A 19,106-nucleotide genomic window follows, 5' to 3' on the forward strand; every position below is an offset into this window, starting at 1 on the left:
GATTCCAGCCATAGAGCAGCTGTGCTTTCCTTGTCCTCTGCTCCAAACTCAGCACCAGGAATATTGGGTGTCTCCTCATGTTGCCACCCCCCCCACACACACAAGTGTTTGGTGAGTTGCCCTATGGGTGAACTATACCAGATGCTACCTTGTAACACTGGAGGGATCTGGAGATTGGTCAAGTGAAATTTTGTTGCATCTGCCACACCTCGGAGACTGGGTTGTCCTGTTCTCAAACCTAGGGAAAGGACTGTCTGCAAATACCCACTAACCTAGTTCTTCAGAAACCAGCAATACTGGACTTAAAGCATTGGGTAAAATCAGTCTGTATGTTCTGTGGTATCTCGTTCTAAAAGCGGACAGTGGATTGAATAAACTTCATACTAAAATGCAGAATGGAAACACCCAGCCTGAGAAAAGACTGCCTATGGCCTGTGGGGCAGACCCTTCTGACACAGGAGAGCCAGCCAGAGAATAAAACTCTTTATTCTGTTTGCAAACTCAGTCTGAGTGCTAAAAGTGCATTCTTACCCACTTGTAACCCTACTGACATCTCTTCCCCTTAGCTGATTCTCCAAAGTCAGTGGGCCATACTTCCCCACCTCTCCCTACTTAACCCTACAGAATAACCTACTTCCGAGTGCCCCAAGCCCTGTGGGAACAAACATCTGGTAGAAGCAGCCTGCGAAAATGGACCCAGGACAGTCTTGGTTGGATTTACTGAGCCATGGGATCAGTGTCCTGAGATGTCTTAAGTGGTTGGTGTACAACATGTCTGTGTCACCAAGTGTGTCAGTCGGCTCGGCAGGTGTTGAGACGTTTGGAGCTAGAGCAACAGAAGGCAGCATTTAACATGAGAGGTCCCAGCCAACTGTGCAAAGTGTGTGTCCAACAGGTATCTGTTGCTGATGGGTGCAGGTCGCTCAGCAGGGTGCACCTCACCGCCTCTCCCAACAGTTACAGGGGCTGACTTCTTTAGACTAGAAGCAGTCACACGTCTGAGGCCCAAGCAGGTTCTGAGCAGGTAAAGCAGCTACCGCCCCACCTTCGTCCCCTGAGGTCCACTGATGAAGGGCCAGCCAGGTGGTAGACAATCAAGAACTAAGCCATCTTCTTTGTCCACTTACCCACCCCTTACCCCACTAGTCGGCTCCATTGGATAGTACTGAAAAAGGGGTGGGACTTGAGTTTGCTGGCGCCACCACCTCCAGCACCGAGGCGCCGCTGGGGATCAAACTGCAACAGCTGTGGGGAAAGAATCAGCGCTCTGCCTCCTTTCCCCATCGTGGAAGTAGGCACCCACCTCCTGGAACTCCTATCACCAACCCTCAGGGTGCTCATTCCCCTTCCCCATGATGCTGGTGGTAGCTGGCACAGGCATGCGTGGGCATTTATTGCCCTATTCCCCTAGTTTTTCAGCTTACATTGGACAGGTGGTTCCTCCCATCCACCCCCACCCCCGCCGCCGCCCACATACCAATGAGCCAGCCAATACCTCACCTCAGTCAGCAGAGAGGCTGCTGGGCGACTGAGCCATTCAGGCAGCTGAAGTTGGGTGTGGGCCTGGAATCCTGAGGGGTGGCTCTGGGACAGGGCCTGGAGAGGAGGGGGACACAAGGAGAGGCACTGAAGTGGCCACTTTGGGGAAGCTTACACCCTAGTGGCAGCCAGGACTTGGCCCACTCCTATGGCACATTGCAGGGCTAAGATGCTGTTGATAGTTGCCTTTTGCTAGAATCTACTGATGACCCAGACACAGAACTAGACCCTTGACACTAAAGACAAGAAACTGGTTCAGGAAAGGGGACTTTGGTTAGCATTGGGATTTGAACCCGCAGCTAGTTGGAAGCATTCTCTCCATTGTCTTTAGGGTGGACACTATTGGGAACAGCCCTAGAACTTCTTTCCTTACAGAAAAAAAAAGGTTCCACGAGCCACACATGAGATGGCAGGCCTGGCCCGCAGCCACTGAGAGCAAGGCAGGAATGTAGAGAGAAGCAGAAGTATGCCAGGTAAGGATGGACAGCAAGAAGAGAGGCGGGGGAGCCACGTGAGGCCTAGGGTATTTGTCTAAAGGGTGCTCAGAGCCCCTGAGCATGGGGAACAGTCAGGTCAGGTCAGGTCTCTAGGTCACACAGTAGTTTGCTGAGGCCACGCAAACTGTTTCCTGCTCAGATGTAATCTGTTCTCTCGCTTGTCTCCAACCTAACAGACCCCAGATGGCGTTCTGGGCCCATCTGAGAGGAGCAAGGACGGCAAAAGTCTTAGCAAGTGGGCTTTCTCCTCTCTCTCTCTCTCTCTCTCTCTCTCTCTCTCTCTCTCTCTCTCTCTCTCTCTCTCTCTCTCTCTCTCTCCTGAGAGCATGTGGAGATGGAAGTCTTTCCTCTATTGCTGTCTGTCTCACTGGACTTCACTTGACTTTCACAGGTTGCTGGGGAACTAAACTCAAGCCTTCATCCTGGAGCAGCCGGCACTTTTCCCACTGAGCCAGCTCCCCAGCCTGCGAGTGGGCTTGCTTGACCAGGCTCGCTGGGATGTGAGAACCTTCTCCCACCTTCCAGGTCTAGGGATCACAGCCTTGGAGGATGAGCGGGGGTGAACAATAGGAGGAGATTTAGGACATGATCCAGAAACCTTCCGGGGAGGGGTTGCGGCTTCTCCAACCCTCAAGCCAGGCATGCTCTTCCCTAAACCCCTGGCTATCCCAGCTCATGTAATTCATAGAAATTGACTGTCTTCTTAACAATAGTCCCTCGTGTGCTCTGCCGGCCTGGTGGGAGTGACTTACTCTATTGCTGGTGGTCTGGTGGGTAGAAGGACGTCCAGCCCAAAAGTCTGGCACCGAGAACCAGGCGGCCTCTGTTTAGACCCTGGCTGGCTAAGAAGCCTTTGCTTGGCCTTTCCTCTGTGATCCCCAGCAGGGCTCTATACCCTGCCCAGCTACTCACCGTTCCCGTGAGCAGTTCATACAGAAGTGACCCATAGCTCCACCAGTCACAGGCTTCGGTCAGCTCAGAAATCCCCCCAACCTCTGTGAGAACAAGAACACATAAGATGGCCCTTTCTGGTGGCATCCTGGTACCCACTGCCCTTCCCCTGTCTTTAACCCATACAAAAAGCACCCAAGATCTAGAAGCCTCCCCCAATTCCCTTCTTGCCTGGAGCACTGTACAGGCTGTCTGCAGCCTCCTGGCTGCACCGCGGCTCCACTTCTGACCACTGGCCAAAATACGTGAGTCGGATGTGACCTTGTCCAGGGTGTGTAGGGAGGAATGGTGGGGCAAAGGTTGAAAGTAGCATCACTGAGCAGCTGGAATCCCTAAGCGGTCCCAAGGCTTCCCCCAATACAGTCATGTTAGGGGTTAAAGGTCATCCCAAGTGCAGTCTCCCTAAGGGCCTGGGGAGTGTTTCCGGAATGGCAACCCCAGGCTCAGGTTCTCATAAGGGGCCAGATGAGGAAGGGGCGAGGGGAGGGACGACATGTAGCCCTATAACCTTGGGAGTCCTGTTGACTCTGGGTCCCTCCCAAGGAGTGGACTTGGAGCAGGGGGGCTAGGGCTCCTACCTGCCTGATCCAGAAGCAGGTTCTGTGGGTTAAGATCCCGGCACAGTACCCCTTGCTCATGGAGTGCCTCCAAGGCCACGAGCATCTCGGCTGCCCACTGCCTCACCTGCTCCTCCCTCGAGCTCCAGACCGCTCGTCCACACCCCAGGCTGGCCCTGTTTGCCGATGCGGGGTTCTGGCCTCTGCCTCGGCCGTAGACCCCTAGCACCCGGTCAGCCCCTTCCCGTAACCAGTGGAGCCTCCGGCTGGGTGCAGTGTTCAAACTCTGGCCGGCTCGCCTGACTTGGCTGCGTGAGTGGCCACATGGAGCTTCTGTGAGGTCCGAAAAGCAGAAAGGACCGGTCCTGGCCGAAGGTTCACTGTCAGCCTCTTCCTGAGGCTGGAGGGATGGGATCCCCTTGACTGGGAGAAGGCTCTGAGAAGTCCATGGAGGCTCCTTTGGGATTCTTTCCTGCCCCGAAGTGTGGCCTGGTAGGAGCTTTGCTGGGGTCACGAGGCAGAGGCGGGTGTTGAGCTGGACTTTTGACTTCTCCTGAACAGAGCCAGACTTGAGCCCAGCATATTTAAAGTGGGCCTGGGAGAGTAGATGTGACCACAACCTGCCTCCTGGGCCAAACAGGGAGAAAGAAGTGTGGACACTAGGTCCAGGCCCAACCACCCCCATGTCAGCATGCCCCCGTTTCTCATCTCCCTGCTCTTCCACCTTGTGACATAGGACACCCGCTCCCCTGCTGTGACCTACTTCCAGGGCTTCACAGCCCACAACCCCGATTGCTGGTGAACTTGGCCCGAGTATAGCAACAGCTTGAGCACCAGTGTTCAGACTTTCTCTTTCATTTTAGGGAGAGTGGTGTCACCGAAGGGTAAAGAGCCAAGCATGGATTTAAAGCGACTGCGCCATGACCCGAGGATGTGCCGCACATTTTGAAGTCACTAAATAGCGGCCCCACAGCTCAGTCCCCGTCTTGTCAGCTTTAGTTCCCAGCGGCTCTGTGGCCACCGGGGACGGGCAGTGACTGGGAAAGTGCAGAGCCGAGACTAACAGGATGGCAGCTGAATAATGCCCTCGTCCCTTGCCTAGGGTGGGGACATCCTCCGCAGGATGTCCCCTGCTCCCTCAGTACCACACACAGGTTCACAACAGCCTGGCCCTGCCCTCAGCCTTCAGAAAGACTGGGTTCCCTGTCTGTGCCACACATCTGGAGCAAACGGCACTCCTCCTCGGGGCTCAGCATCCTTTTCTGGGGTGTGGGAAACAGGAATGCCCCAATGCTCGGGAGTTGACGGGGCCCCATAGGTCCCCTCACCTTGCACATGCTCCAGGTGCAAGAAGATAGAGTCCTCACTCACAAAGTAGCGCAGCAGTTTCGTCATGTAGGGGACGCCGTGTGGGATGATGGTCAGCCGCTCCCGGCTCACCACGTGGCATCTGGGAAGGCTCTGGGGAGGGGATAGGGTACGTCCATGAGCTGACAGCGCCCATGACACTTCAGGACACTAGGATCTGGATCGGAAGCCAGGCAGAGCAACAACTGCTTCTCCCAGTCCCTGACCCAGCCCTCGCCCCATAGCCCCACGGAGTCTGATGTCTGAGGATGAGATAGTGTGGAGGCAAAGCCTTGGGCAGTGCCCAGGAGAACAAGCAGCCTTGGCTTTGGAGGGCCCATGGGCCTCATCTGTGCGTTCTGGGGAAAGGGTGGGCAGTGGTCTCAAGAGCTCTGCGACAGTTCCAAGAGGAGTTGCCATGTGGCAGCAGCTGGGCAACACCTGCCTTCAGAACGAAGGTTCCTCCCGTTGCTGGGTCCTGGACCAACTGCACCTGCCAAAGGAGGCACTGGTCAAGGTATTGTTGATCCTTGGGCTTTCCATGTCCTGAGGCTGACATCCATTCTGTCCTAGCGACCAACCCTTGCTATGCCCAAAGTTTCATACATCTCTGGTGCTTTTTCCTTCAGCATCTGGGACGCCTATCCTATCTCAAGTGATTTCTGGGCTTATCCTCAGGGGAGCTTTCTCACATTAGCCCCCTGCCCCCGCCCGGATGTGAGCTCCACAAGGGCAGGGATCACCTTGTCTAATTCGGAGTCCCCACAGTTCTGCAAAATGGAAGGATGAAGTAGGTATTTCGTGTATGATGGCAAGTGGTGTAAGTACCACCCTCTGTTGTGTGGGTCAGAGCCCTCATTAGGACGCTCCACCCCCAACTACCCACACTAACTAAGCCCTGTGTGGCCCAAGTTCAGGCAAAGTCAATCCCCCGCTGCAGGCTTTGGCCAGAGTCCAGCATCCTGGCAGGGACTAAAGGTGGCATGGCTGAAGGACCTAATGGCTAGTCAGTTCTCCCGAGCTTGCTTACAAGTGAAACTAGGCTAGGCATGGTAGTCCACGCCTTTAACCCCAGCAGAGACTGAGAAAGGCAGCGACGTGTAGATCTCTGTGAATCCAAGGCCAGCCAAGGCTACACAGTGAGCCCTTGCCTCAAACCCAAACCAGTCGGGCGGTGGTGGCGCCCACCTTTAATCCCAACACTTGGAGGCAGAGGCCGGAGGATCTCTGTTAAGTTCGAGATCAGTCTGGTCTACAGAGAGAATTCTGGGACAGCTAGGGCTACACAGAGAAACCGTTTTGAAAAACAAACAAAACTCCAAGCAAGCGAAGGAGCTGAGGCTCTTGAGAACGCGGTTCCAGACTGGGTAGACTGAAGTAGGCAGGCTCGACAGACCAGGAACCTCTCTGCCTTGCTTCCCTTCCTTTAAATAAATCAAGCGTGACCGTGCACACCAACCACTTGAGGCTGCCCTTTAGCTGGAGCTGTCTCTGTCTCAGGGTGGTTCTGTTGGCAGGCAGTGGTCCACTCAGCACTGAGCCTTGTTTGGAGTTGTACCCTTGAATCATCTCCCGGGCAGGCAAGGTGGACCCAGCTGCAGGAGAGGGAAGCTGGGCCCACACTGCTAGACAGTGGTGGAAGCTGTAGCCTAGGGATGGAGGAGGGGAAAGAACCCTGGATTGTTTCTTTACTGAACTGGGGGTTGAACCTAGGACCTCATCCATGTTATTCTAGAGCTCTTAGATTCCCCTAGCCCAGGGCTCCAGTTTTAGAGCTTGGGCAAATAAACTAACTGACTTTCAAATAAACTGATCAAAGAGGAACTATAAACCCACCTATGCTATATCACTGGTTTATTATCACTGGTCAATGAAAGCTATGAGAATATGATACACCTGCCAAGCCGCACCTTGTTCTTGTGGTGTGTGTGTGTGTGTGTGTGTGTGTGTGTGTGTGTGTGTGTGTAGGCCAGAGCTGATGATTCTGGGTGTGTTACTTAATTGTTCTCCACCTTGGGTTTTTTTCTCTTAATTTTGTTTAGATTTTATTTTATGTGCATTGATGTTTTGCCATGGCTGTTGGGTCCCCTGGAATTGGCATTACAGACAGTTATGAGCTGCCGTGTGGGTGGTAGGACTTGAACTCAGGTCCTCTGGAAGAGCTCTTAACCACTGAGTCATCTCTCCAGGCCCCATCTTGGTTGTTTATTATTATTATTATTATTATTATTATTATTATTATTATTATTATGTATACAGTGTTCTATCTGCATGTGTGCCTACATGCCAGAAGAGGACACCGAATCTCATTATAGACGGTTGTGGACCATAATGTGGTTGCTGGGAATTGAACTCAGGACCTCTGAAAGAACAGGCAGTGCTCAACCTCTGTGCCATCTCTCCAGCCCGTCTCTATCTTTTGAGGCAGAGCCTCTGACTGAGCTTGGAGCTCACCTATTCAGCTAGGTTGGCTGACTAGCAAGCTCCAGGGATCTGCCTGTCTACCTCCTCTGTGTTGGGGTTACAGACATGTGCCCCACCATGCCCAGCTTTTTTATGTGATTTCTGGGAATCAAACTCAGGTCCTCATGTTTTCACAGGAATTATTCCATCAATTGAGCCATTTCCCTAAGTGGCCTAAAAATGGGATCACAGCAGTTCATACTTTATATAGCATCATTGTGCTTGATAAAAGCAGAGAATCCAAGTATAAATTCATGGTCATTATCCATGTCATTGTAGAAGACAGAAGCATTGGATATAATGCGTTTATTCTGTGCTTATTTAATTGTGTTCTCCTGACCAGCTGGGGGTGAGCCACTTTATTGATGAAATTGGGGTTCTGAGAAGTGAAATGACTCACAGCCCTCCTGCTAAGAAGTGGTAGCATCAGAATTTGAATACAAACAGCCTGATCCTAAAATGAGTAAGTGCCTGCCACGCTGGGCCTTAGTTTCTCATCATTAGTAAAGAGAAAGCAGGGGTTGTGTGAATAGCACCACCTCCTTCCTCCATCAGGGCAGCAGTATCGCTTTTGACCACAAGAGGTCGCCCTCTCGTGGCTAGAGACCTAACTCAGTCGGACCTTGGCTCCCTGACCAAACTTGTGCAATGTCTGAAGAGGCAGTAAACGCTGGGGTCATTTAAGAAAAGTTTCCCACAAGTACTGGCACCCCTGATGATTCCCCAAGTGGGATTCCCCGCCACCTCCTTATTAGTCAAGCCCTCTGATTTACAGCCTGAAACCCAGCCAAGGATGGGAGCCAGAAACCTCCATATTTAAAACACCTTAAAACCCATTTTACAGAAGGAATTAGACTTAAAAGTTAACAGCAATATCTTGAAGTTAGGTACGATGGTGAATTAATTTCTTTTCCTTCCTCTACCTACTTTCTTTCTTGTTTTGAGCTCCCTTCTCTTTCCATGTCTTCCCAGCAGAGCAGCATTTCCCCATCGAGAAAACCAAACAAATGAAAAAAAATCCCCTTCCTCTGATAAGCGGCTTGGGGGACAGAATACCCAGCACCTGACAAACTTCACTTTGTTTCCTTTAAGATGATTATTAACGACTGGGGGTGTTGTTTGGTTGGTAGAGTGCTTGCCCGGCAAACATGAAACCCTGGGTTTGATCCTCAGTGTTGTATAAATTGGGATACACCTGCCATCCCAGTACTTAGGATACGGAGTGGGAAAAAGGTCATCCTTGGCTACCTAGCAAGTTTGAGGCCATACTGGGCTACATGAGACTCTTTCTCAAAAGTGGGGGCAATTACTAAAATACAGCACCACCAAGCAGAGCTTTCTGTGTGCTGGAACCGTAGAGCTGAGACACAGAGCACTGGATTTTAACTAATCCACACAAAAAAAGGGGGGGATGCTAGCCTTATAACTGGGAAGGAGGAAGACAGTTGTGGTCACTACACACACACACACACACACACACACACACACACACACACACTCCCAAGGGGCTAGGGAAATGGCTAAGTGAGCAAGAGTGTTTACTGTGAAGGTATGAAGCCTGGGTTCAGGTCTTCAGCAGCCATGCAGGAAGTAGCACTGTTAGGAGGGCATAGACAAAAGGTCACTGGGGCGTGCTGGCCACCAACGCGTTCAGCGCGAGGCCCCAGGGGAATATAGGAGAGAGGACAGAAGGACATCCTGTGTGTGTTCATGGACACACGTTTGGGCACACATGCATATACACCACACGCAGGAAGAAAAGAAGGAAGGCAGATGGAATTCTGGGGGCATGATGATACAGCGTTGCTGGAACACAGTGAGGCCTTTCTTTAAAGACACACAAGGAATCTAAATCTTCGGTGGAACCTCTCATGAAGCTAACAGGCCCCAAAGCTTCAAAGGTGTTCTTGTTTGCTTTTGAGACAGGGGTCTTTTAAATACAATTTATTTATTCTTATTTTTATTTGCATTGCATGTGTATTTTGCTTGCTACCATGTGGAAATTGAACCTGGACCTCTGGAAGAGCAGCCAGTGCTCTTACCTGATGATCCATCCCTCCAGCCCTAAGACAAGGTCTTTTTATTATAAACCCTGACTGACCTAGAACTTGTTATGTAGACCAGGCTGGCCTCGACGTCACAGAGGTCCACCTGCTTCTGCCTCTCCCAGTGCTAGGATTAAAGATATCATGCCCAGCTCAGACAGATTCTTAAACTCAAAGACGCTCAAGCAAAGGTAGAGCAGACAGTGGACAAGGCCAGGGCCCTGACGTGGGCAGCTCCTCCCTGGCTCCCTAGTACTACACGGGAGTGTGAGCCCCACATCGCCAGATCTGATCTTTTTCTCCAGGAGAAGCTTGAAATGCGGATGTTTATATGAAATCTACACATTTGAAAATGTTGATAACAATTAAAAAACAAAAAACAAGCTGGGCATGGTGGCTCATGCCTTTAACTCCAGCACTCGGGAGTCAGAGGCAGGCAGATCTCTGTGAGTTCAAAGCCAGCCTGGTCTACAAAGTGAGTTCCAGGACAGCCAGGGTTGTTACACAGATAAACCCTATCTCAAAGAAACCAACCAACCAACCAAACAAACAAATAAACAAAAAACATCTGTATCTGACCCAAATAAAACAAGAAACTCCTCAGGAGACCTTTCTTCCCCATGCCCGGTTCAGAGCATGGCTCTCTGAGGAGGTCCAGAGGAGGTAGGGACAATCCCTACTGCAGCCCCTGAGCATCCTGGCTGCCCACCTAATCCCTGATGTGCTCACTTCACCACTCCGATTGCCTACATCCCTTTCACAGCCAGTGCCTTTAAGAGACACGGGATTGTCCTTGGCTCTCTTCCTGAGCCGGAGGGCTGCCACCGGCAGGCACTGGCCTGGCTCTGCCCCCTGCATCTGTCTGGGAAGAGCTGTGGAACTGGATCGATGGCCCTCACACCTTCCTAATTTGGGGAAATAACTGTCCTTGGCTTGGGCATAGCCCAGGGGAGGAAGAAAGACCCCAGGAGGGAGCTGGCATTCACCACTTGAGTATCTGAGAGAGGGGGAACATGAAAAGAAGCAGCCTAAAGATCTGAATGCATACTTTCCCTGCACAAGCCTTGGCACTGATGTTTAAAATGCTTTGCACACGCGATGTCCCAGGGTTGAGCAAATCGGAGCATTCTGAGGCACAGATTCCCTTGGGGACTCCTATCCATGCACACCCTGAAGGCTCTACAAATGCCTAAAATTGAAGTCCAAGTGGTGTAACTTCAATTCACTGTTTCCCAAACTTACTTAGTTTGGACCCTGCCTTCATAACTGGCATCTCACTCAGAGAAATGGTGTAGGTCTGTCTGTGAGAGCAGCTGTGCTTAGCCAAGGTCAGGCTGTGGCCACTGGGCAGTTTAATGGGAGGGGAGACTTGGACAGATGGGAAAGCGGCTGGAGCTTCACTGGGCCTGGGGCCTGTTCCAGGGACCCGGGAGAAGCATCTGGAGCAAGGGCCTAGAGATGGGAACTAGGACCTCCCACTCTTGTGGCTTGACTCAGAGCCATCAACCCCGCATGAATGTCTTAGTAGGCGCCAGGCCTTTCCCAAAAATGGTTTCATTTCCTTCCCAGACCACCCCTTTGGGGTAGAAATCCCCACCCTACTTTACTAATGAGGAAACCAGTTCTCAGAGCTGTGCAAGGGCTTGTCTACTGCTCATTGGCCAAACCCAGGCCCTCCCCCCAGGCAGCACGCTGCCCCCCTGTGTGGCAGAGCATCACACAGTGCTGCTCCCTTCTCTGTGGGCTCCCAGAGCCCCCAAACTTTCCCAGTATTTTAAACTATCCATTCTTGGGTTCAACCCTAGACATTCTGATTCCATAGGTTTGGGATGGAGTCCTGACATCTACATATTTGAGAAACTCACCAGGTGACTCCCATAAATGGCCAGTTTGGGAAAGAACTGTTTAGAGAGCCCTAGGCTAGAGGCAGAGGGCAATCCGATACAGGCTCAGCCCTGAGAGGACCTCTTTGTCCCTCAGATTTTTCCATTTTAGTAGGGGTTGGGCCATCATGGCTTGTCTTCTCGTCCACTCTGAATTAAAGAAAAGGAAAAAGGTGCAAGATGGCATCAGATGAGGGCAGGAGTCCCAAGCAGAGGAGAAAGAGTGTGGCTGCCGAGGCCCTGGACAATATAAGCCACCTCGCACTTCAGAAGTGCGTGTGCCCGCTGGACAGGCTGGGAGAGGGACCTGTCGGCACAGGAAGTGCTCAGCGGTGGGTGTCAGGGATACTCGGGGGCTACAGCCCCCTCCCCAGCAGAGTGAATGTAACGTGGAGGAATGTGGGAAATGGGGGTGATCAGGGCGGTGGGCACTGAAGAGGCCCTGGGCATAGCCCCTCCCATGGTCTCTAGCTGGAGGGTAGAGAGAAGCAGACTGCTGCCTCTTCTCAGCCTCGGTTTCATCTCTAGAACCCGGCTGGTGCATTTTGGGAGAGAGGAGGAACCACCGGATTTGGCTGCTGTCCCCTCTGAGCCCGCACACCACCCTCCAGATGCAGACAGTCGCTGCAGATGCCTTCCCATTTTTGTTTACACTGTGTGCAGATGTGCTGCTGCGATTGGTTTAATAAAGATCTGACTGGCCAATAGCTATGCAGAAGAGAATAGGCGGGACTTCCAGGCAGAGAGGAACTCAGGAGACTAATCTAGGCATGCATGAGACAATGGCAAGATGCAGAACAAGCTGAACATACAGAATGGAAGAGAGGTTAACACACACACACACACACACACACACACACACACACACACACACACGGCAGAATGTTATAAGAGCTAGTTGGGAATGAGCCTAAGCTAAGGCCAAGCTTTCCTAATTAATAAGTCTGTGTCATTATTTGGGGGTGGGTGATCCAACAAAACTTGCTACACTTTCCACCTTGCCCTATCTTCCCTTCTACCCTGCCCTCCATCCTACCCCGCCCTCCCTCCTACCCCGCCCTCCCTCCTATCCCACCCTCCCTCCTACCCCGCCCTCCATCCACCCTGCCAGTCCCTCCCCCACCACTCCTGATTGGCACACATCTTTCCTTCCCACACTCGGTGCTCGCTCACCTTCTCAATGATCCCAACCACCCTGCATCCTCTCAGCTGCTCCAGAGCAGAGCTCAGTGTGCGGATGGGCCGGAGCCTCAGGCTGCTGAAGCCCTGCAAAGGAAGGAGACAAGGCCTCAGCCGTGACTGCCTCAGCTTTGGCTGTGGGCTGACGCATCTGGATTCCAGGAGAGCGCTGCGTTGGGTAGGACTTGGAGCCCAGGAAGAGCCTGCCTCCCTGGGACAGACGAGCAGAGGAGTGCTCTTGACCTAGAGTTTGGGGGCACACTGGCTCAAGGCTCTCAGGCTGACTTTTTGCTCAGCCCCTATCCGGCCATGCTAGGAGTGTGTCTCGGGGACATAGAAGCCCTTTCTCAAAAGCCTTGTCTACAAAAGGCAGATGCTCTCAGGGTTTGGGGTGGGAACATCCGGGTCTCAGCCTCAAAGTTTAGACAATTTTGTGAAAGGAAAAGCTTTAGGACGCAGTGAGCCAAGGAGTGTGCAGGTCTGTGGCCTGGAGAATGCGTTTGGTCAATGAGTTAATAGCAGAAAGAGCACCAAATGCATAGTTATTTGTGTGTGTGTGTGTGCATGTGTGTGCACACGCGCGCATTCCTAATACTTATGGTGTGCCTACTCAACAGCAACCGAATCCAGAGGCACTGATGTGCATGTGGAAATGGCACAGAGTCACATACAAACTGGGGCGGGCATCTGTGACACGCATGCCAAGTGCTCTGTGAGGCTGGATGAGGTGCGAGGGTGTGGGAGAGAGAGGAAGGATGGGAGGGCACCCCTGGCTCACACCCTCCACTACCCACTCCTCCCTGAAGCAGGAAGGGAACAGGGGTGGGAAGCGGCTGTCTCTTCCCAAGTCCTCCTTCTCTTCCCTAGGGATCCAGGGAGGGCCTCCTCACCGTGTCGGGGCTGGCTCCACTGCCCAGTGTCCGCTGTAGGTGGCAGTTGAAGATCTCCTCTGCCCTCCGTAGGTACTTGGTAATTTTCAACTTTACAGCTTCACGTCTCTCTTTGTTAGGGTCAACTGTGGGGGGCGGGGTCACCATCTGTGGTCACAGGACTGCATCCCTGCCCTGTGTCCTGGGCTTTACTGGTAGGCTGAGATGCCAGCTCCTGTTAACTGTCTCTGCCTATCACAGCCAATGGCTCCTATTTCCTAGACACTTTTAGCTGGTTCATCCCCTGGCTCCTGCTCTGGGGCAAGAACAGCGGCTGCCAACTGCTCTTTATAGCTGGTACCCATCACCTCACTAGCTGTTCTCATATCCGGGGAAGGAATGAGGTGGAGATTTGCACATCCTTTCCCTTCAGAATAGGAGAGAGAAGCTTCTGGAATACAGTGCTTCCTCTATTTCTGCCCGTCATGGAAAAGGCCAGGATGGAGACCAGCCCAGATGGAAGAGGCATACACCAGGCACTCCTGCAGCCCAGGCATGGTAGGGTCTCCTCAATGGAGAGTTGGAGTGACCCTGGTTACCATAGCCTGGCCACAAGGCTCTAGCATCTCAAACTGGCCTCAGCATGGAAATGTGTCAATCTGCCCTGATCAGCCCTCCCCTTTCCCTCATAAACCTGGACCCCCTCCCCCTCTTTGGAACACTTGCCAGCCCCTCCACTGGACAGCACATGTACTGTCCCTCAACAGCCCCATTGGTCCTCACGTCTAGAAAATGTCCCGTGCTAGGCCCATCTGACCTCAGTTTTCCTCTTTTCCCCTCCACGCTCCCCACCCAGGACTATAACTGCATGTGCACTTGACCGTGAGCCTCTCCTGTCATCTGGAGTGCAAGCTTCCAGAGGGCCACTGCCTAGCCCAGCTCCATGGCCAGCCAAGTGCAGCGGGCCAAGGACACAGCCACAGGAGCTGAAACATTCCAACTCCCCATGTACCCCTTGGTAGCTGTGGAGCCTGTGCGGACCCTTGGGCAAGCTCTTTGACCACTCCGTGCCTTAATTTCTTCATCTGGAAAATTCAGTATGAAAATTAGTTCTTGCCCAGAGTTGTACACACTTGTAGTCTGAGTAGTCAGGAGGCTGAGATAGGTCAGCCTGGGTAATAGTGAAAGACCTATCTCAGATAATGATGGTAATAATATTTCCTGTATATTTGTAACTACATGCAATTAAAAAGTCTATTAACGTGAAACTCAAATGAGTTACTATAGGTAAAGCCTAGTGGGGCCTGCTATGTAGAATGCCTTAATAAATTCAAGTCCTCATTGTTGCCCTTCATGGAGGCCTGGCAGGGTTAGTACAGTGCCCCACACCCCAAGTATGGACAGACAAAGGTCCCTTCACTGGCCCTTCCCTGCCCACCTCTGTCCCCGCGCATCCCTGCCCTCACCGTGTACGCCGCGGAGCAGCACGTCCACACCGTTCTGGTAGTGGTTGAAGGCGGCCTCGTAATCCTCGCTAACATCTCGCTCCAGGGCCAGGTGGATCTGAGTGGCTGCATCTACCAGGTAGTCCCGCTTGGTCACGTCAGGCGTCCCCGCAGCTACCCGGTTACGGATCTGTTCCAGGTACAGGCAGGCCTGGGACCGAGCTCGCGAACAGGGCTCTGGCTCTGGACCTGGGCCATGTGGACATTCACAGGCTACCAGGCTCATAGCGGCCCTGCAGCTGTGACCTGCAAGAAGCAAATGCATTAGGGAGGCACTTGCTGGGAGTCACACCCCTACCTGGATTCCAGCGTCCTCCACTAGCGGAGAGCCTGGTATCCGCATACAGAGGCTGGAGGGAGTCGAGCTAACTTTGGGAAGGTCCCTTCCTTGAGCCCAGTTCTACCTCAGGGGTGGTCATGATAGGATAACATAGCTGGGCCCTTTCTTTTCCTTTCCATTCAGGTTCAGTTCCTCAAGTCCTTCCCCGGGATGCTGTGTGGAGCACTGAGAGCTGGGGATGCCTGTGGTCCACAGCCGCCTTCAAGGGGCATCTGCAGAGCAAACTCAGTGTCTGGCACACAAGAAGCATACGGAAGGCAAACACTGGCGCAAAACTTCTCCTCCCATTGGTCCCCCACTTCACTTCTCCCGCCCCCCCTCCCTGCTTTCCATGTGGAATTTCATCCAGCCTTGGGCTTCAGCTCAGTGGGATCTTTCCCCTAGACAAAACACATGTCTAGGCTTTTTGTTAGCTTTGCTCCTGAGGTCAGGAGTGGGTTAGTGAGGAGTCCCCTCATCCTTCAAGCAGCGAGCAGGGAGTACAGAGCTCAAAGCCCATGAGCAGATAAGATGACTGAGTGACATTTAACTTGGAATTCAGTGACTGCCAGGGTGACTCGCTGGCTTTTTCCTCCTGGCTCTCGGAAGACCAGGGGGCCAGCGCGCCCTCCCAAGGACCTGACACCAACCCCTCCCTAAGCAGCGTGTGACACCAGTGGCCCAAGGGATTAGAGCGGCAGCTGCCGGACGGGAAGGGGCAGAGAAAAAGCAGCCAGCAGCATGATCTCTGTCCCTCACAGCAGCCCTGCAGCCACCTCTGCTGTCTCGGGTACCTGGAGAATGACTAGGGGGAGGTTTTTATCATACGGGATAAAGGGAGAGGTGGGAAACAAACACATCTTCAAGGAGCCTGAACCTGTGCCTTGGCCAGGATGAGGCCGAGGATGGAGAAAGGCCGCCTTCCTGCTCTGCCAGGCCTAGCGGGACAGGTATCTGAGCCGGGAGTGACAAACGCCTGCTGTGCAGGGCTGCAGGTTTTGGGTCCAGCCCGCTCTCTGAGCCGCATGCCTAAGACTACAAGCTAGCACGTCCCGGGCGCACAAGGTGCATCAATCTGGGAAACGTACAAGGAAGTCGGGCTGAGGCAGGGAGGGGAAGGCTCCTCCTCGCCTGGGAGGACGGCTGAAGAGCAGAGCAAACACTATACCTGTCCGCGTGCCAGCTCCGGGATTCTGGGCTAATGCTGTCCCTTCACCTCCGCAAAGGATCCGTGCCTACCACCCTTCTGCAGGTGCCTGGGGAAGGGGGTGGGGCGTCTAGCCGGGTGCCTGCTGGCCATTGGCTACGGATGAGCTCATCCTCAACCCGTTAGAATAAACCTCCAATCATCGTCCTCCTCGGCTTCTGACGGCTCTTAAAGCCCTAGAGTTTGCTTGGCCCCAAACTGGGCCTGGGGCGGGAGTGGGCAAATGGGTGGGGATGGATGGGGATGAGTGAGTCTAGGGTAGAGGGAAGAGGTCTATTGTCACCCAGAGATGCGGGAAGGGCTGCCTCAGACCCCTAGGCTAACGAAACGCACCACACCTCTTCTGAGACTTTTCTCATTCACTACTTCAGTTAGGCAATGTTTCTTGGTTGGGTGTGTCGTCTGTCCCAGGGCCTAGGTGTAGGGATGCCTTGACGGCCTCTACAGATCTGCCCGGGTCTTTCGGGGCGTTAAGCTCAAGTTTGTGGTACCGAGATGAGCAGCACAGAAGGTTATGGCTTAACCTGGAGTCAGAAGGGCATTCCCAAGGAAGCCACTTCTGACCCGAGCCTGTCGAAAGCCACACTGCCCCTAGCTATGGCCTGTCTCTTTGATAGCTTTCCCTGACAGTATCCTCTTCCGCACGCCCTCGCACCCAGAGCTGTCGCTTTCTCTGGGGACTGATGTCACCAGTCTCAAACTGCAAGCTCTTTACCCACTGAGCCACCTCACCAGCCCCCAAGTTATCTCTTTATTAATATAATAAAACATCTGCAACCCAACACGCAAGAGCAAAACTAAACCATAGCCAGCAGAATGGGAAGGAATGTTTGGAAATCATGTATTTGATAAGGATCTGGTATCCAGAACATATAAAAGAATTCTTAGCTGGGTGGTGGTGGTGCATGCCTTTAATCCCAGCACTTGGGAGGCAGAGGCAGGCGGCTCTCTGTGAGTTTGAGGCCAGCCTGGTTTACAAGAGCTAGTTCCAGGACAGGCTCCAAAACTATAGCAAACCCTGTCTCGAAAAACAAAAAATAAAAAACAAAACAAAAAAAAAAAACAAACACAAAAAAGAAAAAAAAAAACAAAAAAATCTTACATTTTGTCTTAGTCACTGTTCTATTGCTCTGAAGAGACACCATGACCCTGGCAATATTTATGAACGAAAGCATTTATCTGGTGGCTGGCTTACAGTTTCAGAGGTTTAATCCATTATCAGCATGACAGGGAGTATGGCTGCATACAAGAGTAGAAACTGAGAGCTACATCCTGATCCACAAGCAGGAGAGAGAGAGACAGACAGAGAGAGAGAGAGAGAGACAGAGAGAGAGACAGAGAGAGACAGAGAGAGAGACAGAGAGAGAGAGAGAGAGAGAGAGGAGGGAGCCTGGGTCTTGAATGGGCTTTTGAAACCTCAACACACACTTCCTCCAGCAAGACCTCACCCCCTAACCCTTCTAATTCTATGGAAGAGTGCTGCTCCCCAAGCATTCAAACATACGAGTCTATGTGGGCCATTTTTTCTCAAACCACTACACATTTTAACAAAAATCTCAAGTTTTTGTTAAAGCTTAAATATAAAAAGTTCAAAACTGAGAAAAAAATTTCAATAATTTCTTCAAAGAAGATATGAAAACAACTAATCAATAGATGAAAAGATAGTCAATATCATTGATCCTTAGGGGAACGTAAATTAAAACAACATACCACTGACCCCACTGGACGTGCACAAAGGCTGGCCAAGGATCTGGAGGAACTGGAACCACGCACTGCCGCTGCCAAGGATGAGTGGTAATGGCTCTGTGGAAACTGAGTTCGCAGCTGCTCCAAAGTTAAAGAGACAGTTACGAAGGGCGCAGCATCCCACTCCCGGGTATCTATGTGAGACTCAAACACATGCCGGTGTGCAAGTCCACACTTACGCTGCTAGCAGCCGCAGTCACAATAGGGGAGATAGAAGTGGAATATTGGCACATGACTGTGACCCAGCACTCAGGAGGCTGATGCAGCAGGATCTTGAGTTGGACGTCAGCTGGGGTACCAAAAAACTTTTTTTAAAAGTAAGCCACATATGCTAGAAATGTCTGTCATCCCAACACTTGGAAAGTAGAGTCAGGAAGATCAGGGGTTGAAGGTTATTCTCAGCTACACTGTGAGTTTGAGGCCAACCTGAACTACAGGAGATCCTGATTCACCCCCTCATTTCCTCTCCATATTTGAAATGGAGTCCCATGTAGCCCAGGCTGGCTCCAGACTCAGTATGTAGCTAAAGATGACTCTGAACTTCTGATCCTTCCACCTCCAGAGGGCTGAGATTGCAGGTACATTTCGCTACGTCTGATTTAGAAAAAAAATAAAGAAAGAAACAGAAAAAAGTCAATCAATTTATTAAACATTTATATTAAATGGGCTAGTGTTTGGGTATAAAAGGATGAAATGCTGATAATGCAATATGGATGGCCCTTGAAAAGAGTGACCAAGTGAAAGAAGTCAGACACAAAAAGCTGCATGTCATTTATATAAAGTTCCCGGGACAGGTAGATCTGCAGAAACAGAGAGTAGATGTCAGGGAGGGCAGAATAAATGTTGGGTTTCTTTGGGAGGAGGCTATCCCAACTCTAAGGTAGACAGTGGGAGGTTATCCCCAACTCTAAGGTAGACAGAGGGAGGAGGCTATCCCCAACTCTAAGGTAGACAGAGGGAGGAGGCTATCCCCAACTCTAAGGTAGACAGAGGGAGGAG

The 19,106-nt window shown here is 52.0% G+C and overlaps 1 protein-coding gene across 2 annotated transcripts; it reads right to left on the minus strand.

Moving 5' to 3' along the window:
- Nucleotides 1-468: 468 nt before the first annotated feature.
- Rps6kl1 (ribosomal protein S6 kinase like 1) lies at nt 469-16,403 on the minus strand. Of its 2 annotated transcripts, none has more exons than XM_005343359.3 (11): nt 16,323-16,403; nt 14,797-15,081; nt 13,352-13,476; nt 12,456-12,548; nt 5,337-5,384; nt 4,873-5,005; nt 3,566-4,171; nt 3,159-3,248; nt 2,949-3,031; nt 1,501-1,596; nt 469-1,245 (listed from the first exon to the last, which is right to left on the minus strand). In XM_005343359.3, exons 2-11 carry the CDS (start codon nt 15,059-15,061, stop codon nt 1,135-1,137), a joined length of 1,650 nt encoding a protein of 549 aa, XP_005343416.1. In that variant the 5' UTR covers nt 15,062-15,081; nt 16,323-16,403; the 3' UTR covers nt 469-1,134. The 2 variants fall into 2 exon arrangements, with proteins under 2 accessions (XP_005343416.1, XP_026635926.1); XM_026780125.1 differs by having other exon boundaries at nt 3,159-3,335.
- Between the last annotated feature and the right edge of the window lie 2,703 nt (nt 16,404-19,106).

The sequence above is a fragment of the Microtus ochrogaster genome, chromosome 1 (assembly GCF_000317375.1).
Source record: "Microtus ochrogaster isolate Prairie Vole_2 chromosome 1, MicOch1.0, whole genome shotgun sequence".
Taxonomy (NCBI): domain Eukaryota; kingdom Metazoa; phylum Chordata; class Mammalia; order Rodentia; family Cricetidae; genus Microtus; species Microtus ochrogaster.

Bases quoted from the DNA above. Each gene is read 5' to 3' on its own strand.
- Rps6kl1 (XM_026780125.1), bottom strand. From the start codon at position 15,061: ATGAGCCTGGTAGCCTGTGAATGTCCACATGGCCCAGGTCCAGAGCCA. The intron at 3,336-3,565 runs GTAGGAGCCCTA...TATTGGGGGAAG, and splicing joins CCTGCTTCTGGATCAGGCAG to CCTTGGGACCGCTTAGGGAT. The intron at 1,246-1,500 runs GTGAGGTATTGG...CTTTCCCCACAG, and splicing joins CAGCCTCTCTGCTGACTGAG to CTGTTGCAGTTTGATCCCCA.